Source organism: Gossypium raimondii, chromosome 3 (assembly GCF_025698545.1).
Source record: "Gossypium raimondii isolate GPD5lz chromosome 3, ASM2569854v1, whole genome shotgun sequence".
Taxonomy (NCBI): Eukaryota; Viridiplantae; Streptophyta; class Magnoliopsida; order Malvales; family Malvaceae; genus Gossypium; species Gossypium raimondii.
Genome location: NC_068567.1, coordinates 8,154,482 through 8,177,817, shown reverse-complemented (window position 1 = coordinate 8,177,817; position 23,336 = coordinate 8,154,482). Strand labels below are relative to the sequence as shown.

General features: G+C 29.9%; 3 protein-coding genes across 6 annotated transcripts; all 3 read left to right on the top strand.

The window, feature by feature from the left end:
• The first annotated feature begins 1,999 nt into the window (after positions 1 to 1,999).
• On the top strand, positions 2,000 to 4,544 carry LOC105796989 (uncharacterized). 4 transcript variants are annotated; one of them, XM_012626882.2, is made up of 3 exons: positions 2,041 to 2,206; positions 3,234 to 3,301; positions 3,797 to 4,544. In XM_012626882.2, exons 2-3 carry the CDS (start codon positions 3,236 to 3,238, stop codon positions 4,346 to 4,348), a joined length of 618 nt encoding a protein of 205 aa, XP_012482336.1. In that variant the 5' UTR covers positions 2,041 to 2,206; positions 3,234 to 3,235; the 3' UTR covers positions 4,349 to 4,544. The 4 variants fall into 4 exon arrangements, with proteins under 4 accessions (XP_052484045.1, XP_012482336.1, XP_012482337.1 ...); XM_012626883.2 differs by having other exon boundaries at positions 2,051 to 2,206; positions 3,229 to 3,301; XM_052628086.1 differs by lacking the exon at positions 2,041 to 2,206 and adding an exon at positions 2,252 to 2,391.
• A 6,075-nt stretch (positions 4,545 to 10,619) lies between these two features.
• Positions 10,620 to 11,228, top strand: LOC105796990 (snakin-2). Its single transcript, XM_012626888.2, has 2 exons — positions 10,620 to 10,841; positions 10,930 to 11,228. The coding sequence occupies exons 1-2, from the start codon at positions 10,724 to 10,726 to the stop codon at positions 11,115 to 11,117; spliced, it is 306 nt and encodes a 101-aa protein (XP_012482342.1). The 5' UTR covers positions 10,620 to 10,723; the 3' UTR covers positions 11,118 to 11,228.
• An 8,371-nt stretch (positions 11,229 to 19,599) lies between these two features.
• Positions 19,600 to 23,306, top strand: LOC105796987 (uncharacterized membrane protein At4g09580). Its single transcript, XM_012626875.2, has 4 exons — positions 19,600 to 20,182; positions 21,102 to 21,369; positions 21,493 to 21,663; positions 22,762 to 23,306. The coding sequence occupies exons 1-4, from the start codon at positions 19,917 to 19,919 to the stop codon at positions 22,891 to 22,893; spliced, it is 837 nt and encodes a 278-aa protein (XP_012482329.1). The 5' UTR covers positions 19,600 to 19,916; the 3' UTR covers positions 22,894 to 23,306.
• Positions 23,307 to 23,336: the final 30 nt, after the last annotated feature.

Sequence of the window (23,336 nt, the reverse complement as noted above, 5' to 3'; positions counted from 1 at the left end):
GTTGCATGATTTGCAAACAAATTATGGCTTAAAGAATGGGAAAGTATCGGCGATGGAGAAGTTAGCATTATCATTGTACATTCTTGGAAATAGAGAATCAAATTCAAATGCAACAGAGCGATTTCAACGATCCTGGGAAAGCTGATAGTCAATTTTTATTGATATGTTGCATATATTTGCTCGAATGGGAATAGACACGATTAAACCCATCAAGGTCAATTCAAGAAGTACAAGAACCATATTCGACATGATACAAGATATTGGCCTCATTTTAAGGTAATATTTACACAATCTTTATATTTTAAAATATAAATTATTTCTAACTTTTATCTTATTACTTGTATTTATTTTAAATGATTGTATTGGGGCCATAGATGGAACACACATAAAAGCATGCATTTCGCCTTCTTGTCAAATACCTTATATCGGACGAAAAGGTGAATCAACTCAAAATATTATGACAGTTTGTAACTTCAACATGTGCTTTATTTTTGCATTTCCTAGTTGGGAAGGAACAGCACATGATAGTAGAATTTTTTTGCAAGCACTTAGAAAACAAGAGTTGAAGTTTCCACACCCTCCACCAGGTTGAACTTTAATTTTTTAATTACTTTTTACATAAAAAATATTAAAAATTTTAAATTATTTTTAAACTTGATATTATGTTTTACTTTTTTGTAGGAAAATATTATCTTGTGGATTTAGGATATCCACAAATGGCAGGTTTTCTAGGTCCATATAGGGGGAACGATATCATTTACCTGATTTTCGTCGAGGTAATAATCAAGTATCTGGAAAAAAGAAATCTTTAATCATGCCCATTCTTCGTTACGCTCTGTGGTTGAACGAACATTTGGAGTGTGGAAAAAAAATGGCCAATATTAAGAGATGTTCCAAGTTATTCATTCAACAAGCAAGTTTTAATAGTTATTGCAACAATGGTTTTGCATAATTACATTCGAAGACATGCTTGGTCAAATGATGAGGATTTTCGAGAATTTGAGAATATACCCGACATGCCAGTCTCTTCAAGCCAATTTGACAGAGGTGAATCGAGTTCTTCTAACAGAGAAAGTGACCTTGAAATCATGATATTAAGGGAAACCATTGCAACTAGTTTAATGAATCCATATTTGTAAAAACATTTTGTATCATAACCTAATTTCTAGTAATAATGAAACTTGTTATGTCTTATGTTATTATATTTTTTTATTAAAAATAATCTGTTTAAATACTTCAAAATTTGATCCAAGTATAATGTTACTATTTCGAAAATAATATTTATCATTGTTATAAAAATATTTAACTATAAAAATTAAAAATAATTATCATTTTATCTAATAAATAATTTAAATTAATTATATAATTCATTAAAATATTGGAAGATACATTTTAATATTTTATTAAATGAATTTATAAATTCACATATTTTAATAATTTTAAAAAAAGTAAAATAATTTAAAAAATTTATATTATATATCAATTCTAATCTGATGTTCTTAATAAATCATTTTTTATTCTCACCTCACCGCTACAGCTGCATTTGAATCTAAACACACACTCCACCATTGTTTCTAATCTCACCGCTACAGTATCCAATCTCACCGCTACAGTATACAATCTCACCGCCACCGCTATTTTTAACCTTACCGGAGGTAAACACACCGCCCATCCAAACTAGCCCTAAATCTTTACACCCTAGCACCAATAATTATTGATGATTGATCCTTCACGTTAAACGGTGGTGTATAGTGCGACTTTTGTACTGCATTTGATTTGCTTGATAATCCTTCCCAGCATACACAATACTTAAAGGTAGTTGAGATTGAATGCTTTCACAATTGTGCTATGTTATGAAATAAAGATAAAAAGAACAAAGATAAAAAGAAAATGTATGAACCATGTTTCTTCAAAATCTATACTTGTAGACCTGTAATTTACAAGATGGTTAGGCCTTGCTTATCAGTGCAGGCCCAAGATATGACACAAACAGCTAATTGTAAACAAAGGGAATCCAAAAGTCAGCCACTTGACTTGAGGAGTTGTCTACTGGCTATCATCAAAGGATATTACAAGGAAAAGCAGTCACCTAGGAATGGATCTGTGGTTCTCATGTTTGGGGTGGGGTCTTCCCTTACCCTTCCTTTCTGACCTAACCAAACCTCATTTCTTCTCCATTCAACACCTTCAGCACGCTCTCCTTCAGGTAATTTTTCTATTCTCATCCATGTTTTTTTTGTTAAAAAAAAAACACACTAAAATTCCCAATTTTGTATTAGGATAGGGTTTGGGGTTTGCTTAATTTCACATTCCAGGTTCAAGAGATTGATAATCAAAGTAAAGGGTTTCAAATAATAGGCATTTTAAGCCCTATTATTGTTGCATTTTTAGGTAATCAATCCTCCAAGGGCCAATTTATTTGTTTGTAAGTAGGTTTACATAAGGGTGCAGGTGGGGGCTCCTAAGTATTGGAGTTATATGCTTTCCAGCTGCAATTTCAAAACAACGGTGAAAAATTGTGGGATTGTCGTCCATGCTGGTTGTCATTTCTAAACCAATGCCTTCTAAATACTAAGTTCTTAGAGTGATTTTCCTTCCTAATTATCATGGAGCTTCTTGTTAAAGAATACAATGGAAATTCTATTGCTTAAAGTGCTTCAAAATGAATTGAAGTATCTTCCATGGGTTACCTAGCAGTTTGGAGTTTTGACCTTTTTCTGGTGGACTGTCTATTTCAGTTGTTCTTTAGTACAATTTAACAAGAACGAATCCCTGGATGCTAACTTATAACAAGAAGTTCTATCAGTAGGATAATTTTAGTTACTATACAGTCAAAGTAGTGTATTCAATTGCTTGTTCTTCCTTCCTGCTGTACCTCTAAACCTAGTGGTTTTAAGGCAGCCTAAATTAAACTCTATGAAACTTAATATGATGTAGCCAGAAAAATTAGATTACTAAATACATGATCTGAATGTTCAACGACTTTATATCACTTGAGGTAGTTTGTGGTTTTAGTTAAATGGAGATCTAGCTGTTTTGAGTTTGCTGGGTTTTTCTGAACCTAATTGGATATAACATGTAAGATATCATAGTGCTAATTGCATAACTCGTGACATTCTTGGGCATAATTTAGCAGTATTGGTATGATTTTGAGTATGACCCTTCTCTCTAAATTGTTCAGACTTTGTTGGCTATTTTGTTTCATAGCAGTTCTCATTTCTCTGATAGTGCAGGGATGCTGGGAAATTCGTTAGCTTCGTCTTTGTTGACATTTGATTCTGCTACTTCTTGTTTTTGTGTTGTAAGTTTCATCAATCTCACATCTCATCCTAGAAGTATCAGACATAGTGTATCATGGATGCTTTTCATTTTTATTATTGTTGGCCCTCTAGGCAAATAGTACATTATAAAACTTATGAAAAATCTGTTCTGCTAATGCCCACTTTATTCGGGTTTCCATGTTAGTGGTGTTTCTTAAGTAGTAACAATAACTTATATGTCAATAGCATGTGATAGAAACAATATATCGATGCTTTAATCTCTTTAAAATGATAAAAGGTCCACTATCCCAGTAAGAAGAGTTGTTTATGTTGCTCGATTTGCCACCATTTGAAACAAAGATGAAAATAAGATCAAGTTAGAATTAAGAGATGACACAACAGTTAATTCATTTTGATAATTAGAACAATGTGAAGTTTTGTATGTGTGATTCGTACATATAACCTAATAGGTATACAATATTTGGAAGTTTAATTCAAATCTTGGTTTTGTTTATTTCCATGAATTCTTGATGCAGCCTGATGCTGCAACATCTGCACCAAATATTGTACCATTCAGCGTAACCTTCTCGAGTAGGCTCCCACAGACAGTGATAAGGAGAGTTGGTAGCTCCCATTTTTCTCCTCATAAATGGGCAATAAATGTAAACGCAGAGGGAAAGACATGGGAAGCATGCAGGCAAGCGTTGTCGGCATTTGGTTTCAGCGATGAGGAGGAAGACAAGATACTTGGAAAGGCATTCGGGCACGTCCACTCCCCGTATTGGGGTGAAGAACGCAAGAAGGAAGAACCAAGGTTCGAAATCATTAATGAAATATTAGAATATCTGAGAAGCCTAGGTCTGTCAGACGATGATCTGCGCAAATTGCTGAAGAAATTTCCTGAAGTTCTTGGATGTGATATCGAACACGAGTTGAGAACAAATGTACAGATACTGGAAAAGGATTGGGGAATAAAAGGTAAATCTCTTAAAAATCTTCTTCTTAGGAATCCCAAAGTGTTGGGTTACAATGTGGATTGTAAGGGAGATTGTATGGCGCAATGTACTCGATGCTGGGTGAGGTTCTAGCCTTCTTAAAATTGAATATATATATATATTTCATACGAAGGGAGCATATAGATGTGGTGGTGTTAATTTTTAAGCTCCGTGTGATTCTTCAATAATTGAATGTAGTCTAAGCTACCTTTTACCTCTTGATATCTATTAACCTAATCTTATGTTTGGGTACAAGTGACCAATAAAGTATGGAATTCTATTTACTAAATTCACTATAATTATCATTTCTTAATCTGATCAAAACAGAGTATGATGGGGTATATCTGGTGTAAAAGTATGGGAGAATCGTGTTTAAATAAGGTGGAAATGGTAGAGAGGCCATAGGGTCAATTATCTAACATTTTAATTGCTCAAAGTAGAAGGCCTTGTAAGGAAATTAAGCCTTAGAGTTGGAGGATGTGTATTATATGATTGTTATGAGCTAAGGACTTGAAGAATAATTGCACCTTTTAGTTTAGGGACTTGAGCTTGGCAAAGAATAGCAATTTGACCACTTCTTTTCCAAGGTTGGTGGACGGTGACAAAGTGGCTCTTTAACCATAAGAATAACAAATTCAACAAGGTTATATAGAATGAGAAACTGGCATGGCAAGTGTTTGTTCTAGGTGTCTTAAGCAATGGAAGCCCAAATTTCTTTCTCCATGCAAGAGACAATCGGTGGAGTGAGGGGGCCTAAGCAAAGAAATCATTTTGGTTTTGTTTGACTATTTTGGGTGAGATGAGAGAGAGAAAAACAATAGCAAATTTGAGAAATGAAACCGATGGCTGACAATCTTTAAGAAAATTTAATTCAATGGCTAAAAAGAGGTCTCTATCTTATCTTGGTAATAAGAAAAAAGAATTAATATATTAGTGGTTGAAAACTTGGCAAGATGCCGATACTTGTGGAAGGTTAAATCGATAAGTTTTGGCAATGGATCAATTTGTAATATAGTCGATATTATGTGCTACTATTCATTAAAATTCAATCCTAAAGGTTAATAACTTATTAAATATGGTACTTATGAAAGATGGCTTAATGAATGACGAGTGGAATATTTTAGACTAAATTTGTATGTAATAGAATGAGTCAATTGATAATAAGAATGGCTATGTGACTAAGTACTCTTTCTAAAGATATTAATTTGGTAAATTGAAATTTTAGTTTAGAGCACCACTAAGTAATTCAATTGGCCTGGAACTTTGTTTTTCCTCACATAGGTTGTAGATTGATGGTGAAGGCGGCCATGGATCTTTTGCTTGTCAAGTCACTCTCGAGCCTCTTGTATATACTACTTTTGGTTATGCACTAACTGTGTCCCAAGTTGATGTACTTAGCTATTTTTATCTTTGCTTCTAAAAAGAACTATTATATCTTGTAAAGAGTGTGTATATTGCCTTATAGTTAAGGGTCTTATGCTTCTTATAGTTTTGGTGTGCTTTGGCTTAGGAGAACCTATAACGTTGGTTAGATTGATGTGTTTAAGTTTAGTTGTTGGATATCTTTTAACTTATGATCCATGTTGTTAAATGAGTGTCTTTCTGTTGAATTACATCTTATGAAAGATGAGCAATTGATTTAAGGTGTCTTGGAAGAAAGGTATAGACTTGTGTTTAGAGTGACTTAGGTTGTAGCGAGGTATGAGTACCCAAGTTGGGTTTTGGTACATTTCAAGTCCACAACTAATTAAGGTTTTGGAATGGTTAAGTATTGATATTTGGTTTTGAGGTATGAATATCTTAACCTCAAGTAGCGATACTTATTTAAGTGATCATTTTATTGTTATTATCATGTTTTTTCACTAAGTAAATTATTGTAAAGACTCCTCAAATCTTTGGATCATACAAAACTACATATTTGTTATTTTCATATCTTCTTTTCATAGTCAATATATGACTTTAAAATTTATTATATGCATACTCAAATAACTTCACTTTTCTCGACAAACCAATGATAATTCATATGTTTTTATAATAGTCATATTAGAGGACATCATCGTCCAATCATTTGACTATAATATCACTCATTATACACCCTTCATCATTGACATTACTAGTTTTTTTTTTTGAGACTATTATCAAAATTATGTCCATCACCTAAATGGGTTAAATAGCTTCATGTTGCTATTTTCATACTCATGAGATCATTAATTTATGGCTTCCAAAATATATTTCATATTTCATTGTTTCTCAAAATTACAAACCCATAAGATTATAGACCATACCCAAATCATATATATATATATATATATATATATCACCGCACCATCATAAACATGCACAATATAATCTTAAATTTCAAATATATGATTATCACGTTCACATTTCCGTTAAATAATTTATGCCAAAATAGTGATTTCGTGATATCACTCATCGTTTCCACTATTCTACCTTGACTAGAAAAATAAAATTAACCATACATATTGCATATGATTTATTTTATTTCTAGTTAAAACTACTTCTAATCGACTTTTATAATGTATACTAAAAATGTTTAATCATATATAAAATTCATTTAGCTTATAATTATTTTCTAAAATCGTTCAAAACTATTCATATTATATGACCATCTACAAACTTTTATTTTTAGAAATTAATACATTTAAAATATGTCACATCGATAACATCTAAATACTAATTACTAAGAACATGATATAAATAAATAGATAATTTCATATTTCAAATTAAATATATATCATAAAAAGAATACTTTTATTTTAAAAGTTTCACTTATAAATTAAATTGAATGAAATAAATTTCGATTCTCTAAATTTACTGTCTATTTATAATGTACTAATAGGTATGTAAGTAACTCTTTAAAACCACATCAATTATTATAAATATTTTGAAAGTATTCCAATATGTTGTAGTCTAGCTTAAGTTTCTATGATGTGGGAATAAATGTTTGAAATAATTTTCAAGAGCTTAGGTTTATTATAGTTGACTGTGCAGTTTAAATGATTGTTGATGCCTCTAGGCATTGGATGTAACATCACTAATGTTTGTAAACGGTGTTCTCACCATACCTTTTCCTTTTAAGAGGACAATATTGATGCAAACAATGATTGATACATTTGCCGTAATCCATGAAAATTCATCGAGTTTTACCTGATGGAGACAGGACATGCCGAGTCAAACAAAACACAACTCTATTTTATACTTTTTAGGATATCTATTTTCGATAATTTAATACCACATCAGTAATTTTATTTTAAATTTTAAAATTTTTATTTAAATTTAATTTGTTTTAATATGAAAATGCTTATATGATATTAAACTATTAAAAAAATATAGATAACATGAACCTACTGTTTCATACCTTCTTTTCCCTTTAGAATATACTATGTTTTAAGACTCAAAGAATGATATTTTGTTTTCTATCTTCTTTTTAATTTGTTGACTTGGGGAAATTTTAAATATATATTTTAAAAGTTTTCTATAATTTTTTAAATTTTTATAATAAAAAATGAAAGAGTTAAATTTACAAAATTGTAAAGGTTAAGCAATAGAGTTAACGGAAGAAATCGAAAATAAAGGGATTCATTTTGAGTAAGGACTAAATTTTCACAAATGGATAAATGAAAAGGGTGCGTTTAAAATTAGACCAAAAAGAAAAACGAGTGACAGGGTGTCAACAGGAGAAATCAAACAACACGACAAAGACAACTAGCTGTCCTTGCCTGTTTAGCGCCTTCAATTTTGACTTTGGATATAATAAATAAACTAATATTAAAAAATAAATATTTTAGACTCCACAAATTGATAAGTGTAAGTTATAATAAAATATTAAAAATATATATAAATCAAAATTTTAAAATTATTTGTGCAATAAAAAACATTATCTATCAATGTACTAAATTCTAACTTATAAAAAATAACATTTATTATTGTGTAAATTATTATATTGTAGCATATTTATTAACTCATAACATCAACGATAAAATAAACATGAAAACAATAATAAAAAATAGGTGCACTCCATTAGATTTGTTGACGTTTGTATTTCCAATTCTTTGCCTCACTACCGACACCAAATAAGCATCAACCCGATTCTCCTGTTTAGGTATAGTCAAATATTATTTTCTTTTTATAATTTTTTTTTTAAATTTGTAATATTCAAATACATAAAATAAAATAAATTAAATATTTAAATTCGCACTATCTATTATATCTCTGATTTCTATCGTTATTATGTTTGTGTATGAATTAGTTATTTTAAGATAAAATACTTTTATTTTCCTTCCAAAAGAAGTGCTTTTATTTTATTGTTTTAAAAAATATAAAATAAAATTTAGAATAATGAACAATTATTAACATATTACAATTTATAATTAATAAAAAACATAATTCCAACAGTTTAGGCTTTCCATAAAAATAATCTTAAAATTTTGAATAATTACAAAAATAACTTATTTTTTATTATGTACATAAATGACTTGAAATGAATAGTAAAAGTTGATAGAGCCAAAGAAATTGACACCACCAACATGCCATCTCAACTAGTAAGATTAAAAAAACTAATTTTTCTGGTGAGATAATAGAGAATGGCGCCACATATATAAATACCAAAGAAATACCGATATTTCTCAATAATTTGGGGGCTAAAAAATAAATAATGGTGGTGGAGCCATAGAGAATGAGGCCACCACTTTAATGTGGCAGCTTTTTTTTAGAATTTTTTTTAATTTAAAACTAATATTTTATTTGTTAGAGCCATAGAAAATTATTATAAATTTTCTAAATAAACAAAAACACAAAAACATAAAATAAAAAAAACACTCATCATCTCTCCCATTCATTGTTTAACATAATAAGATTAAAAACAAGGTTATTTAACTTAGAGTGAATTGTCATTGGGGTTATATATAGCCATTTGATCACGTCAAAGAGAATGATTTTACCAAATAAAATTTTAATTATAATTTTAAATTAAAAATAACATATTTTTTAAAAAATCTAACAATAGTGGCACCATTCTCTATGATTCCATCAAATAAAATATTAATTTTAAATTAAAAACAATTCTAAAAAAATGACATATTAAAGTGGTAGCGTCATTCTTTATGGCTCTATCACCATTATTTATTTTTAACCTCAAATTATTGAAAAATATTGATATTTCTCTGGTCTTTATGCATGTTAGCGCTATATTTTTCATCAATTAAGATTTTGTTTTGTTTGATTTTTATCATTTAACTTTTTTAAAAAATAAATATAATTATGAAAATAACAATAACAAGTAATAACAACATAACTATTCCTTATATTATTTTCAAATTCTAATTTAATAAGCAAATTCACACAGAAAATAATAATAATACTAATAATAATAATAATAATACAGAATAGAAATTTTGATGTCGGTGCACTCATCCCTGTGGAAAAAATAATGTATTAAACGGGTCGTTCTTTTTAACCAAGTAGAATAGAAAAAAAACATAGAAAAATAAAATATTCTCTAAATATTTTCACATTTAAAATTTAAAAATTAGTCCTTATTTTTATTTTCAAAATTTATTTCATATACTTTTCAATTTAAAAATACAGGACCAATCATTAATGTTATTAAAGTCTCTTTTTACAATATTTTTTTATTACCTAGTTATAATGTGAATATTGTTTATTTTAAAATATCATATCAATGAATTTAACAAAATTATTTTAATGATGATTAATAATTAGAGCTGAATTTTTAAATTAAAAAGTATATCAAGTAAAAAATTAAATTTTAAATGTATAGAGAATACAAAGATTTAAAGTATACTATATTATGACACACTTATGATATGAGTGAAAAATCATGTAACAAAGTTAAAATTTTCATATAATAATTAAATATGGATTTAATTGAAATGTTAAAGATTATAACATTTTGGGTTCGATAACTCTAAGTTGTGGCCTTTTTAACTGGTATTTACATTTTCAAGCAAAATTTGGGTTCAAATTACACTTGAACAAAAAAATTTTGAGTTTGAATCACACTATATGTAGGTATTTTTTAAAATTATAAAGATTAAAAATTTTATCAAATTTTATAGTATACATACCATATGTCACTATAACCTAATAACAACTTAATCAAAACCATAAATATAGTATAGATGGATTTTACTTTTAAAAAATATATCTGAACCGGTAATTTAATTATGTGGGGGCTATGTTTGTTATGTAATTTAATGGGAAACCCGTATTATATGCAGAGTGATTCATATCTTCACTGTACCACGAAAGCCATCGAGAAGTGTGCTGGCAGGAAGGAACTTTCTCGGCAACTTTACGGCTCATGCCAATGCCCCCATCCCCTCATCTCTATAAAACCAGCTTTTCCAACATCCCATCAGTTTATAAACCACCAAACACTCTCTTCTCTTATTCTAATATAATCTCTATCTCTTAAGAAAGTAGAAAATGGCGAGCAGCAGGACTTCCACACCATTACTTTCATTACTTCTTTGCCTTGTGCTACTGTGTGAGGTGGGAATGCTGATGGCTCAACTTTCTGCAGCACAAGCCCCAGGCCCCCAGGGTAAGAATATCAATGTTGATGTTATTAAATACTATGCCTTTTCCATCTTTGTTTTCTTTAGCTAATAAATAAATATATGCAATTCCAGACGCATGCCCGAACAAGTGTGCAAAGCGGTGCAGCCTTTCATGGAAGCCAAAGATGTGCAATAAAACGTGCATAGCCTGCTGCCACAGGTGTCCCGATCACTGTGTGCCTGATGGTCCTAGAGCTAGCCGAGATTCCTGCCATTGCTACTCACAGATCAAGACCCATAACAAGTTCAAGTGCCCTTAGATTTTACATTACATCCTCTTCTTTTATTTTTACCAGAGAGTGGGAGAGTTTGGAAACTAAAATAAAAGGAATAATAAAATGACGCTACTGTTTCTGTGGTGGTTTCAATTACCATTTGTAGCCAATTTATCGACTCACTCGGTGTTGGAACTTGTATTTTTTTTTCTAATTATATTTTGAATATTCAATATTAATTACGCCCAAGTATTGAATTCACAATACAACAATCTTAGTACTGAATTTTATATTATAAAAAGGCTTAATGCTGATTTCGCACTTAAACTTTATTTCTTTTTGGCCTCATTCTACTACTTAAAACTATTGTTTTATTGAAATCAATGCGCACTTAATGCTGATTTGGATTAGTGAAAGAAGGCACCACCGACCTATCCAAAGAGGCCACAAATGACCTAACACAATAGACCACAGAACACCAACAAAAAACAATAAAGACAAAAAGAAATAGGAAAAGAGTGACAAAGTCTCAACCTTGTCCCAATCCAAAAAAAACGAACACCAATCCTAAGGCCTTTAGATGTGAGACTGAAGATCACCCAACCACGAAGGCCTTTAGATAGAGTCATACACCAATAGGTAGTGGTGGAAATCACCAATACAGAGGCCATGCACTCACTTATGGAGGAGTCGCATCCTTTAAAAACAAGAGAGATGGCAATATCGTCTACTGCCTGAGAAAGGTGTTGGCATAGACTAGACCTTGGCACCATCGAAGTGCAGCCCACAAAAGATCCTGACGAAAAACACCAACATACACCAACATAAATAAGAACTTTAAAGCAAAGGAGAAAGGAAAATGTGAAAGAAAAAGGCAGGAGAGGACCACATGGTGACTGGAGCTAAGCCGACCATGTTCTCAGGGAAGCGACGACTGCAAGGTTGATGGGAGAAATGGGCGGAGGTGAAGAAGCAAAAGTAGAAAAATAGAAAAAGAGAAAGGAGAGCAATGCTGAAACAAGAGAAGGACGGACAGTGAGGACTTGGGGAGAAGAAAGGCAAGGATCAAGAGGTCGGCGGTCAGCCCTAAAGCCGTCGATCGACATTGGCGTCAAACAACTCTCATTGGGATAGCAAAATGAAAGAGAAAAATACAGGCTTTCATTATGTGCATGTATCTCTTGAACTATTTTGGTTAGCGTAATGATAAATTTGTCTAATATTTTTTAATTAAATTTGGAGATTAATAAAAATTTAAAAATTATTTTTTAATGAAAATATTGATTAATATATATATATTTTAGTAATATTGACATATTTAAAAATTAAAAATTAAATTAAACTAAATTAACAAAAAATATAAACAATAAAAATTAAATTTGTTATTATACCATTTTAATTTCACTCTGAATATATTTTAAATATTAATCTCACTGATTTGTTTAATAAAAGAAAAAAATGAAGCTACTAAACTTGCAATTGTTAAAATAATTGATATTAATTAGTACAATTGAGTGGGTGCAATAAAAATTAACTAAAATATTGGGTATTTTTAATCAATAATCCGAGTTCCCTTAGATTCTAGCGGTAGCTACAGATCTGTCCTTGGTAAATGAGACTTGAAAGTTTATTATTCTCCCCCCACCTCACCCTTTTATAAAATGCACCATTAGCTTATTTACCGATTATATAATTGAGAATGAAATGGAATATGATCTATGTGAATTGTATAGATGAAATGTGATATGTGTTATGAGGATGTATGAAATTGGAAATGAGATTTTATGAAATATATGAATGAAATGCTATTTGAGTTGAATGCCAAATTGAATCATTCATGGATGAAATGTTGGTTATATGCATAATTGAGACTCTAACCTATTAAGGTGTACGTGTGATAGGCATTTGAATATTTGAGTTGAAGATATTGGTTTAATTGCTTAAATTATGCAATGTGGTAAGTTTAATTCTATTATACGGGCTTACTAAGCTTTAATGCTTACTCAGTTTATTTTTTTTTGTGTTTTATAGAGGTTCGTTAGTTAGCTCGATTCGGACGACGTCGGAGATTAGCATCACACTATCCAGTCGATCTCTCGTACTTTTGAACTCATGGAAGTTGTGTAAATATGGCATGTATAAGCTAGTTTATGGGAGTATGTTATTGGTTACTTTAGCTTATTGTATAGTTATGTGTTTTGATGTTCTTAAGCCATGAGATTTGGCTTTGTTGTTATAATGGTCAAATGTGTATAAGATGATATGTTTTGGCAAGTTTGCTTATGAAGGATTTGATGCATACGATAATATTGGTATGTGATGAGTTGGTGATTGGAAAATGCTTGAATGTTATTTGATATTAGGATAGGTATGAGGTTGAATCATATTAGTTTGATATGTGTTTAAATGCACAAATGGTATTGATTTGAGTATATAAATGATTGGTTTTGAAATCGCATATATGTGCATTGAAATGGTTGTTTATAGTTGCTTAAATTGTATGTGAATTTGGTACTATATGAATGGTTTAGGTACATGTGTTTTGGGGTGTGAAAAGTGACTTAAACCAAGCCTATTTCATGTCACACGGCCTGAGTACACGAGCATGTGACCCTTATTCGAAAATTTTTCTAAGTTTTCTCAAAACTTTTATATGTTATCAATTCAGTCCCAAAGGTACGAATGAAGCTTTGTATGCTCGATTTAAGCATGTTATGAATATGAATGATCGATAATTACTGAAATGAAATGATATTTGTTAAATGTTTGATGAATTACCGATCTGAACTGAGTTGAAAGTCTGGTAATGCCTCTTAACTTATTTCGGCGACGGTTACGGGTTAGGGGTGTTACAAATCACCAAGAGAGAAAAGTGATAAGGAGACTATGGAGAACAAGAAAATCACCTTGGATTCAAGAAAATGGAAGTTGGAGGAGAGAGAAAATCAAGTTAAAGTTTGAAATCAATAGGACAATGTAAGAACATCAAGATTTCAATATATTTTTAAGTTTGATATTATTGAAAAAGCATGAAAATGATGTTAAAGTAGAGTTTTTTTATATAAGTTTTTATATTCTTGATATGTTAGTGAAAGGAAATAAGAGGAAGTGATGGGAAACATTGTAGAGAAAGGAAAGGAGGGTGTTATAAACTTAGTTATCAACATTTTACACGAAAACAGTTTTGGACAGCAGCAGTAGTCTAATTTTGAAAATTCACCAAAAATTGTAGAAATTTAATTTGAGGTTAATTAAAGTAGGAAATTAAATCCTATTGAGTCTAGTTTTACATAGAAGAAACGGTGTAAGCAAAAGAATTTCATATTATGAGGTATATGAATTTTTGTGAGACAAGGTCAGATTGATTTCGGATTCTCCTGTTCTGACTTTGGAAAATCATCAAAAAATTTAAATAAATAATTAGGGGTTTAAATTTATATATTTAAATTATTAATGAGTCTATTTTCAAGAGAAACAAATGTAAACATCATCCAAACCCCGTACCAAGAAATAATTAATTTTAGTAAAGAAAGATCGAAGTTGTCAAACAATAGAACACGGATAAATTTGAAGATTTTATTGTACTTATTGGCTAAATTATAAATTCTAAATTTTAATGGTAAAAAGGTATTTGAGTCTAGTTTCAAAAACGTCAAACGGATCTTAATTTCAAATTCTGTAGCTCAAGATATAAATAATTTAGTGATTATGACTCAAGTGGACAGCTTTAATATGAACACATAAGTAAATAATGGAATTATAGATAATGTTATATATAAGCATGTTATATACTAAAAGCTAAAGATTCTAACAAATATATACATAAAGGATGTGGAATGGAGAGGAGGAGGAAAATATATGAATATATATATAGTAGATGAATTTGAAATGTTTGAAATGGTTGTAGTTAATGGATTGATTAATACATATGAGTATATTTAAACGAGTTGATAAAATAATAAGTGAATAATTGTTAATTGATGTGAATTATTTGTTAAAATTTTATGAAGAATTAAATTGATTGGCACAATTTATAAATAAATATGAAATATACATAAAGTGGGTAAACTAATTTTGCAAGTGCAAGTCCTCCAATGGTCTTATTTGTAAAATTTTAATATTTGTGTTAATTTTATAAACTTTGTTATCTTTAATTGAATATCATGTTTTTATGAGGACTTGAGATTAGAAATAGATGTAAGTGGATGATATGTAAAATGAAGTGGTGGTTATGACATCTGAATACGATTCAGGTAATGATATAAAATAAATAAAAATAAAGCTTGAAACTTGTAGGAAAATGGAGACAACGTCACGATGACAAGTTCACCATGTCACGACGTGGAAACCCCTAATGTCGCGACGACAAATCAAAAATTTTTATGAACTTTACAATTTGGCCTTTGATCAATTGTGGATGTTTTAATAAGCTTTTTTAACTCATAATTAGTTCTATCTTAAATTCAATTATTACTAAAATTAGTTATGATCTACATTAATTAAATAATATGATAAAATTGATTTGAAATTTTCAGTAGTTGCTTCGGCAACAAATGTAACATCTTGATGCATTGACTTGGCGATCGGGTTGGGTATGGGGGTGTTACACATATACCGAACACACCAACTTTCGATTCCTTATCTATTTGAAACCAGGCTTTTACTTACATCAAAGTATACGAGTCACATATATCTAGTCCATCATCCATTTAAGGTTAAGGTATGTCACACTATAAACGTCACAAGTGAATAAATCCATAAATGAGTTTAGGATCTATTCTACTTGGGTCTTTTTCAATATACTATCAGTCCAGTCAGTCACATCTATGTCTCTATTTTCTGGAAGTCATCCGCTTCGATGCCCAAGATAAAACATTTCCTCAATTGAACTTGATAGACGACATATTAGTCTTTCAATCGTTTTGCTTGTTTCTAATTGGACTAATGACATGTTTAGGTTCATCTACTAATACAAGTTGTCATTTCGTATTACGATCCAACCATGTAATACCGCTTAGTATTAGTTAAACATTAGATAATTAGTGAGTCAATAATTGCTTTCATTTTGCTTTGCGTGCAAAAACATTAAGAACAGTATACAAAAGGGCATTTAATGTAATTAATGGATATTATTATTAAACCAATTTGTTCGAAAAATACAAGTTTACAAAACAAATATACTACACTTAGGGCACTAAATCCAACAGATTACAACATTTTACATGAATCACTATATAATGAAAGTTTATATTAAAATCCTTGAAGGATTTAGAATGATGAAGCATATAGAATTTTTGGGAAATCGTTCAATATGTTTGCGTAAATATTTATATGAATTAAAATGATTTGAACATATGCGTGATATTTAACTCGAGAAAATATTAGTTGAAGGAAAATTATAAAATGATCCAAAATACCTATTTGTATTTTTATAGAAGGATCATGATCAAAGTTTGTTATGATTATTATTGAAACTCTGAAGAGATCAAAATATATTTCCCAAAATTTTTCCTTACTTGTGACTTTCAAAAGAATGGTGATATAAATGCTTAGTAAATCCGTTTAAGTGATTATTTGAAAAGCTAGTATTCAAGATGGAATACATAAAATATGAGATATCATGTGATGTAGTCATGAGGAGGAGTAAATACGTGTTGGACTATTTTTTTTAACCGAGGTTTTGTCTCATTAGATTTTCCTGATAAACTTTTTAATGAGAAAACATGTAATGAGTATTATAGATAAGTGTACTCTTTTTCCCTCACTAAGAGTTTTTTTCCCAGAGTTTTTATCTTAATAAGATTTTAACGAAGGACATTATGTACCAATGAACATTCAAGGGAGAATGTTATAAATATTTTATTATTAAATGAATGTCCATCAAAATTAAGATAAATTTAATGTACTCAAGGAAAAGAAAGTAATTGAGGTAATAAACATTGGATTTTTCTTGCTGCAAATAGGGGTGAGCATTCGATCGAATCGAATCGAATAAAATTTTTTTGAGTTAATCGAGTTTTCGAATCTCATTTTATCATCCTAACTTTATTTGAAATTTTCTCGAATCGAGTCGAGTGAGATGGAATTCGAATCGAATCGAATATATTTGTTCGAGTTAAATTTTAAAAAATAATTTTGGGTCCTTATAACCACTGTCACCCATCATAATAAAATTTGTCCATCTTAATCAAAATTTTTATTAACTTTCATCACCTCATAATTATTTATTAATTTTTTATATCTTGGTTAGCTTCTTTGCTTGCTTAGTTGTTTCAATTATCTTGATTCTTGTCACTATGTATTTTAGAATTAAAATATATTAAATGTAAAAATATGATTTTTAATAAAAGTTATTTTAAAAATAAAATGTAAAATTGATACCAATATAAAATTTTAACACGAATATTTTATGGCATAATTAATAATTAAATTTTAATATAAATATTCAATATGACTAAACAATTCAATAATATAAATAATATAAAATGTGAAATTTAATTTAATAATATAAATAGTAGATATAAATAAAATTATTACTATTTATGTTTAGTGATTTTTTGGATAATTTTGATTTTTTATTTGAGAGTAAAGGGTGAGAAGTAAAAGTTTAGGGGGAAAATAAAAAGTTTTGAGGAATAAAAGTTTGAGGGAAAGTAAATAGGGGAGTAAAATTTTAGAGGGAAAATAAAAAAAAAATTGGAAAGGGGAGGGTTTGGGGTAGATGAGAGGTGGGATGGGAAGAGAATAAAAGTTTTAGGGAAAAAGTGGGAGGGAGTAAAAATTTTGAGGAAAAATAAAAAGTTTTGAGGGTTTTTGGGAGTAAAATTTTGAGAAAAAGTAAATGGGAGAGTAAAATTTTGGTGGGAAATGAATTTTGGGTAGATTGGGGGGTTGGGAGGGAAGGAGAGTAAAAGTTTTGGGGGGAAAGTGGGAAGGAGTAAAAGTTTTGAGGGAAAAGTAAAAAGGTTTGGGAGTTTTGGGTAAAAATGTAAAATATTATATTTTGATATTCGAATTATTCGAATTCGAAAACTCAACTCGATTCGAACTCGAAATTTGAAAAAAAAAATTCGAGTTAATTCGAATAACTCGATTAACTCGATTTGTTTAACTCGAAATTCGAATTTTTTTTCGATTTTTTCGAGTCGAATCGCATTTTGCTCGCCCCTAGCTGCAAATGTTTTCAAATTAAATTTACTAAAACAAGTACTCGAAATTTAATTTCTAAATAATTCTTGCCTCTCAAATTAATATTTATATTTATATTAATTTATGATAACAATGTAATACAAAATTTATGTAAATAAATTTAAATTTAAAATTGAATCAAATAAATTAATTATATATTAAAAAATGGACACAAATACTAATATAAAAAAAACAATTAAAACGAACATAATAAAATTTATATGGAACAATGTAAAAATTTTATATAAATTTTAATATTATTTTTATTTTATCCAACGAAGCGAATTCAGTAATTAATCTTTCGCATTCTATAGGCCCATTAAAGATGTAGATGCTGCTTACAAGTTTTGAAGCTGCTCCATATCTAAGATGAGGATCGAATCTTTGACCATTGGTGAAGATAAAAAAAACCATTATCATCTCACCTAACTCTCGTAATTTAAATTTTAATATTTTAAACATAAAAAATAAATAAAAGATACAAATTATCAAAAATGTTATATCTAAACTATCAGGGAAGAAAGTAACTCACACCAAAATTCAATTAATGTAATAATGGTAGAAGTAAAATTTTCATTCATGAAGCAAGATGTTATTAATGTTTCCAATTCATATAAATGATTTTTCAATTTTATCCAAAATTGTAATTTAAGGATATTGCATAGTTTACAAATACTTTTAAAATTCAAATTCTGTGTTTACATTCAATTAGGGTAATTTTTTATGTTTTTAATGTCATTTTACGATTGTATTCGTGGTTCGTGGTTTTACTTTCCAACAACATCGTATTTAAGATTCAAATTGAGAGTGCAATCTATCTTATTATTGCACCCAACTATTTATTGGTAAGATAACTTTAATAATATAATAGTTTACCTTTTGATATTAAAATTACAATTTAACAACTCAAATAAATAAAATTTAAAAGTATAATATTCCTATAATATAAAGTTTAACTTTTTAAAAAATAATACTATGCAATGGCAGAGTAAATGGGTTGGTATGGTTGGCCCTCTAAAATGAAATTTCTTTCATTTAGGCTATTTATAACTTATTAAATTTTAAATTAGTGATGATAAAATTGTACTTTCTCTTAAAAATAATAAAAATTTAATTAAATTTTTAAAATTATAAATATATAAAATATTAAAATGATAAAATTATATTTTAATATTATAAAATATATAATTTAATTCTGTGTCAAATTTTATGGGCTTTGACACTTATACCATGGGCTTTTATCTATAAATTACTATATTTTTAATATTTCAATTCCCACTTAAATAATAAGAAAACTCTTGTTGTAAATATATATATTTGGCAGTTGAAGACATTTTCTCCATTTTCTTAATTAAAACAAAGAAGAAAAAGAAACAACTTTGTCTTCCAAATTTCTCTTCTATTGTTCCTCTGGTTTTATTTTTAAGAAAAACCGCATTGCTTTAAAACTAGCTGGCACCTACCAATTCAAATTCTTCAAATTAGGGTTCATAAAAACACCCACTTCCATTCCCATATAAATGTCATAGCAGTGATTTTTTTAATTCAGCAATATTATTTCGTTTCAATTTATTATTCTTATTTATATATTCTTTTTGGATCCCAAGTTCCCAACACTTTTGTTTTTTGTGCTCTTTATCTTGTCGATGTTTTGAAATGGCTGCGCCGAGGAATGTGTTGAGGGACGAGGAAAGTGCCGCGGCGGCGTTGTTGAACAACAGCAGCAAGGAAGATGACGATTCCCCAACTGGGAAGAGGTTAAAATCGGAAAGGTTTCCCGTTTCGAGGTGGGAATTGGCTGCCTTTTTTGGGGTTTTCTTGATTTTTTCTACCGGTTTGTTCTGCATCTACCTTACTATGCCTGCCACCGAGTACGGGAAACTCAAGATCCCGCGTTCCATCTCCGATCTGCGCTTGCTGAAGTAGGTCCTCTCTTGTTTTCTTTTATCATAAAAACTGACGTCTTCTCTCTTTTGGTGAATGTTTGATGCTTTAGTTCGGAAATAAGCTTAATTTTGTGTTGAATCATTTGGATTTGATAAATATTGTAGATTTTCGAAATGCCATTTTAGGTTTCTTGTGGTTTTTTGTGATTTTGAGCTAGAAAGAAGTAATAGGATTATTTTAGCTTATAATTCCATCTTTAATTGGGTTGTTTGAAAGTGAAATGTGCCTCTTTGTGTGTTAGATTGGAGGAGTTAAGCTGCTAAAACAATGAAATTTGTTGTGGACGAATTCTATCATTTCTATTTTGTCCCGAATGAATCCTTTCAATTTGTTTTGTCCTTACTCTATCCCATTTACCTTAATTTGAATTAAGGGCTTAAAAAGCAATCTATGGTTATTAATCATGATTGTAGTTCATCTGTGGATCATGTGAGGGAATACAATTATGCAAATTATAGGGACCATGTTGCAGGCATGCTTAGTAGAGCCAGCAATGTATTAGATATTTCTCATATAGAGATCGTGTAATACTGAGTGGTCATATTTTGAGAGGATCACATAACAATTGGAGTATAATTCCCTTTTTTAAATGTAAAATCACAGCATTGATATTTGATTTAGCTGTTTTGGTTGCTGAGTTCTGCTTTGACTTTTTCTTTTGCGAAATGTCATCATTGGGTTTCATTAATTTCTCCCTTCATATATTTGCAATACATTGTTGCCCTAATTGTCATTCTTAATTTATTTTTGTCATTTCCTTTAGGTTACTTATGTATTCACTACTTTGTTGTTGCCCGGCATTGCTGCTTTGTTGTCAACAATTTCTTTCTTTGTGTTCATATTTTAGCTGCAACACTCATTTTACTGAAGTCTGTTTTTTTTTTCTTTTTTCAGAGATAATATTGCAACATATGCAAGTGATTATCCAACACAATTCATTTTGGGTTACTGCTCGACTTATATCTTCATGCAAACATTTATGATTCCTGGAACAATTTTCATGTCTTTGCTAGCTGGAGCTCTCTTTGGTGTAAAAGGAGTTTTCTTGGTTGTCTTTAATGCAACAGCTGGAGCATGCTCTTGCTTTTTTCTGTCAAAGCTGATAGGCAGGCCTTTGGTTAGTTGGTTGTGGCCTGATAAATTAAGATTTTTTCAAGCTGAGGTATTTCTTTGTTACCATCTTTGCAAAATTCCTTTCTGTTTTCTCTTAATTTAGCATCTTCCATTTGTTGTCCTATTATCTTCTTCGTACTTGAATTCATCTGCATTTTTTTTGTGGAGTCAGATTGCTAAGCGAAGGGACAAGTTGCTGAATTACATGCTCTTTCTGAGAATTACTCCAACTCTACCCAACCTATTTATTAATTTGGCTTCACCTATAGTTGACATACCGTTTCATGTGTTCTTTTTAGCAACTTTTGTTGGCCTAATACCAGCCTCCTATATAACTGTCAAAGTAAGTATCCTGCCATGTACCTCAATTAATTCCTTGCGTTCTTTATGATTCGATTTTCATTTTTCTATTCGTTTTTTATTACTATTGGTATTGTGATCTGAAAATATTTGTTGAAAGAGAAGAGATACTTGTGTGTTATCCAATTTTTTGCTACACCCTGTTATTCATAGGCATAAATGATGTCAGATGGTCCGCATGTCTATTTAAAACAAACTTTGATAACGGAGATAGAACAATATATTTGTGACTCGCATGTCTCGTCAAACAGTTTTTGATAATGGTAATAGAACAATATATTTGTGATCGGTCACATGTCTTGTCACATTACCAAAAAGAAGAAAGTTACGTGTTTCTAACCATTTGACTTTGTTCTGAAGCTCAGATCAATGACAATATTGTTTTAAACATTTTTGCATTACCCTAGCTAGCTATATATTGGAGGACTTCGTGAAAGTTTTAATTTAATGTTTTAAAATAATTGATTTGCATTCTTAACAATTTTGAACGAGAAAAGCTTCTACAAGATCGCTGTACGTATATTCTTGCCATATTCTTACCTTAGCCAAATAAATGGAGTTACTGAACTATAGAGACTGTTTACAGTTTGAAATAGGCACTTGTTGATGAAGCCCCACAATTACTATTGTTAATAGGTTTCTTCACTAAAGATATGGTGGATAGGGTTCAATGGATTTTATTTGGATATATTTATTGGTCTCCATTTAATTGATCATATGCTGTAATTGAATTAGGTCTCTTTGTACTGGAGATAATTAAAAAATAATAGAGTTTGTGTTGAGATTCAATTTGATGCAATTCATTAGTGTCACGTAATAGTGAAATGATAGGAAAAGATGGAACTCGTGTATTCAGATCCTTACCTCTGAACAATTTGATATTTAAAAAAGTGCAAGTAGCTAGTAAGTTTTTAATGTAGAAAGGTCAAAGAACATTATGTTCATTTGACAGCCCTTTTTCTTGGTTTATTTTGTACCTGGCTTATTTATTTCAATGATATGGTATTTCTTGATGGTATTGCATACAAGTAAGCTTCAATTCAAGTATCTGATTTAGGACCATCATCGTATCTTCTTTCAGGCTGGTCTTGCACTTGGGGATCTTAGGTCTGTCAAGGACCTCTACGATTTCAAGACTTTGTCTGTGCTTTTCCTTATCGGGTTGGTCTCCATATTTCCTACCCTTCTTAAGAAAAAGAAGATATATGAATAAGGTTATGTTGGTGAAGTCTGTAGCATCCTCCTGACTGTCAATGGGGGATTAAGAATACAAATTTTTACAAATTTCAAAATTTAGGATCCAAGAAAGGATAGAGCATAGTAGAAGATCCTCATTTCTGCAGCTGATTATTGAAGATCTACCATTGACACAAAATATGAAAAGCAGAGGGCAGGAAATTCCTTTTTTCTTATATTTCATGTTATGTTTACTTAAAGTCATCTCCCATTTAGATTATTTAAAACATTTGGGAGTAAACTTTTTCTTTTTCTTCTTAGAAATGCTTTGTACGCCATTGACAGTTTTACTTTTACAGACAGCGCTACATGATAATGTTGCTGTAGAATTATGTAAAAACTGTACTGATATATATAGTGTACTCAGTGGTAAAAGTTTGTCTTTTTTGATATTGCTTCCTTCTGCTGCTGATGTTTTAT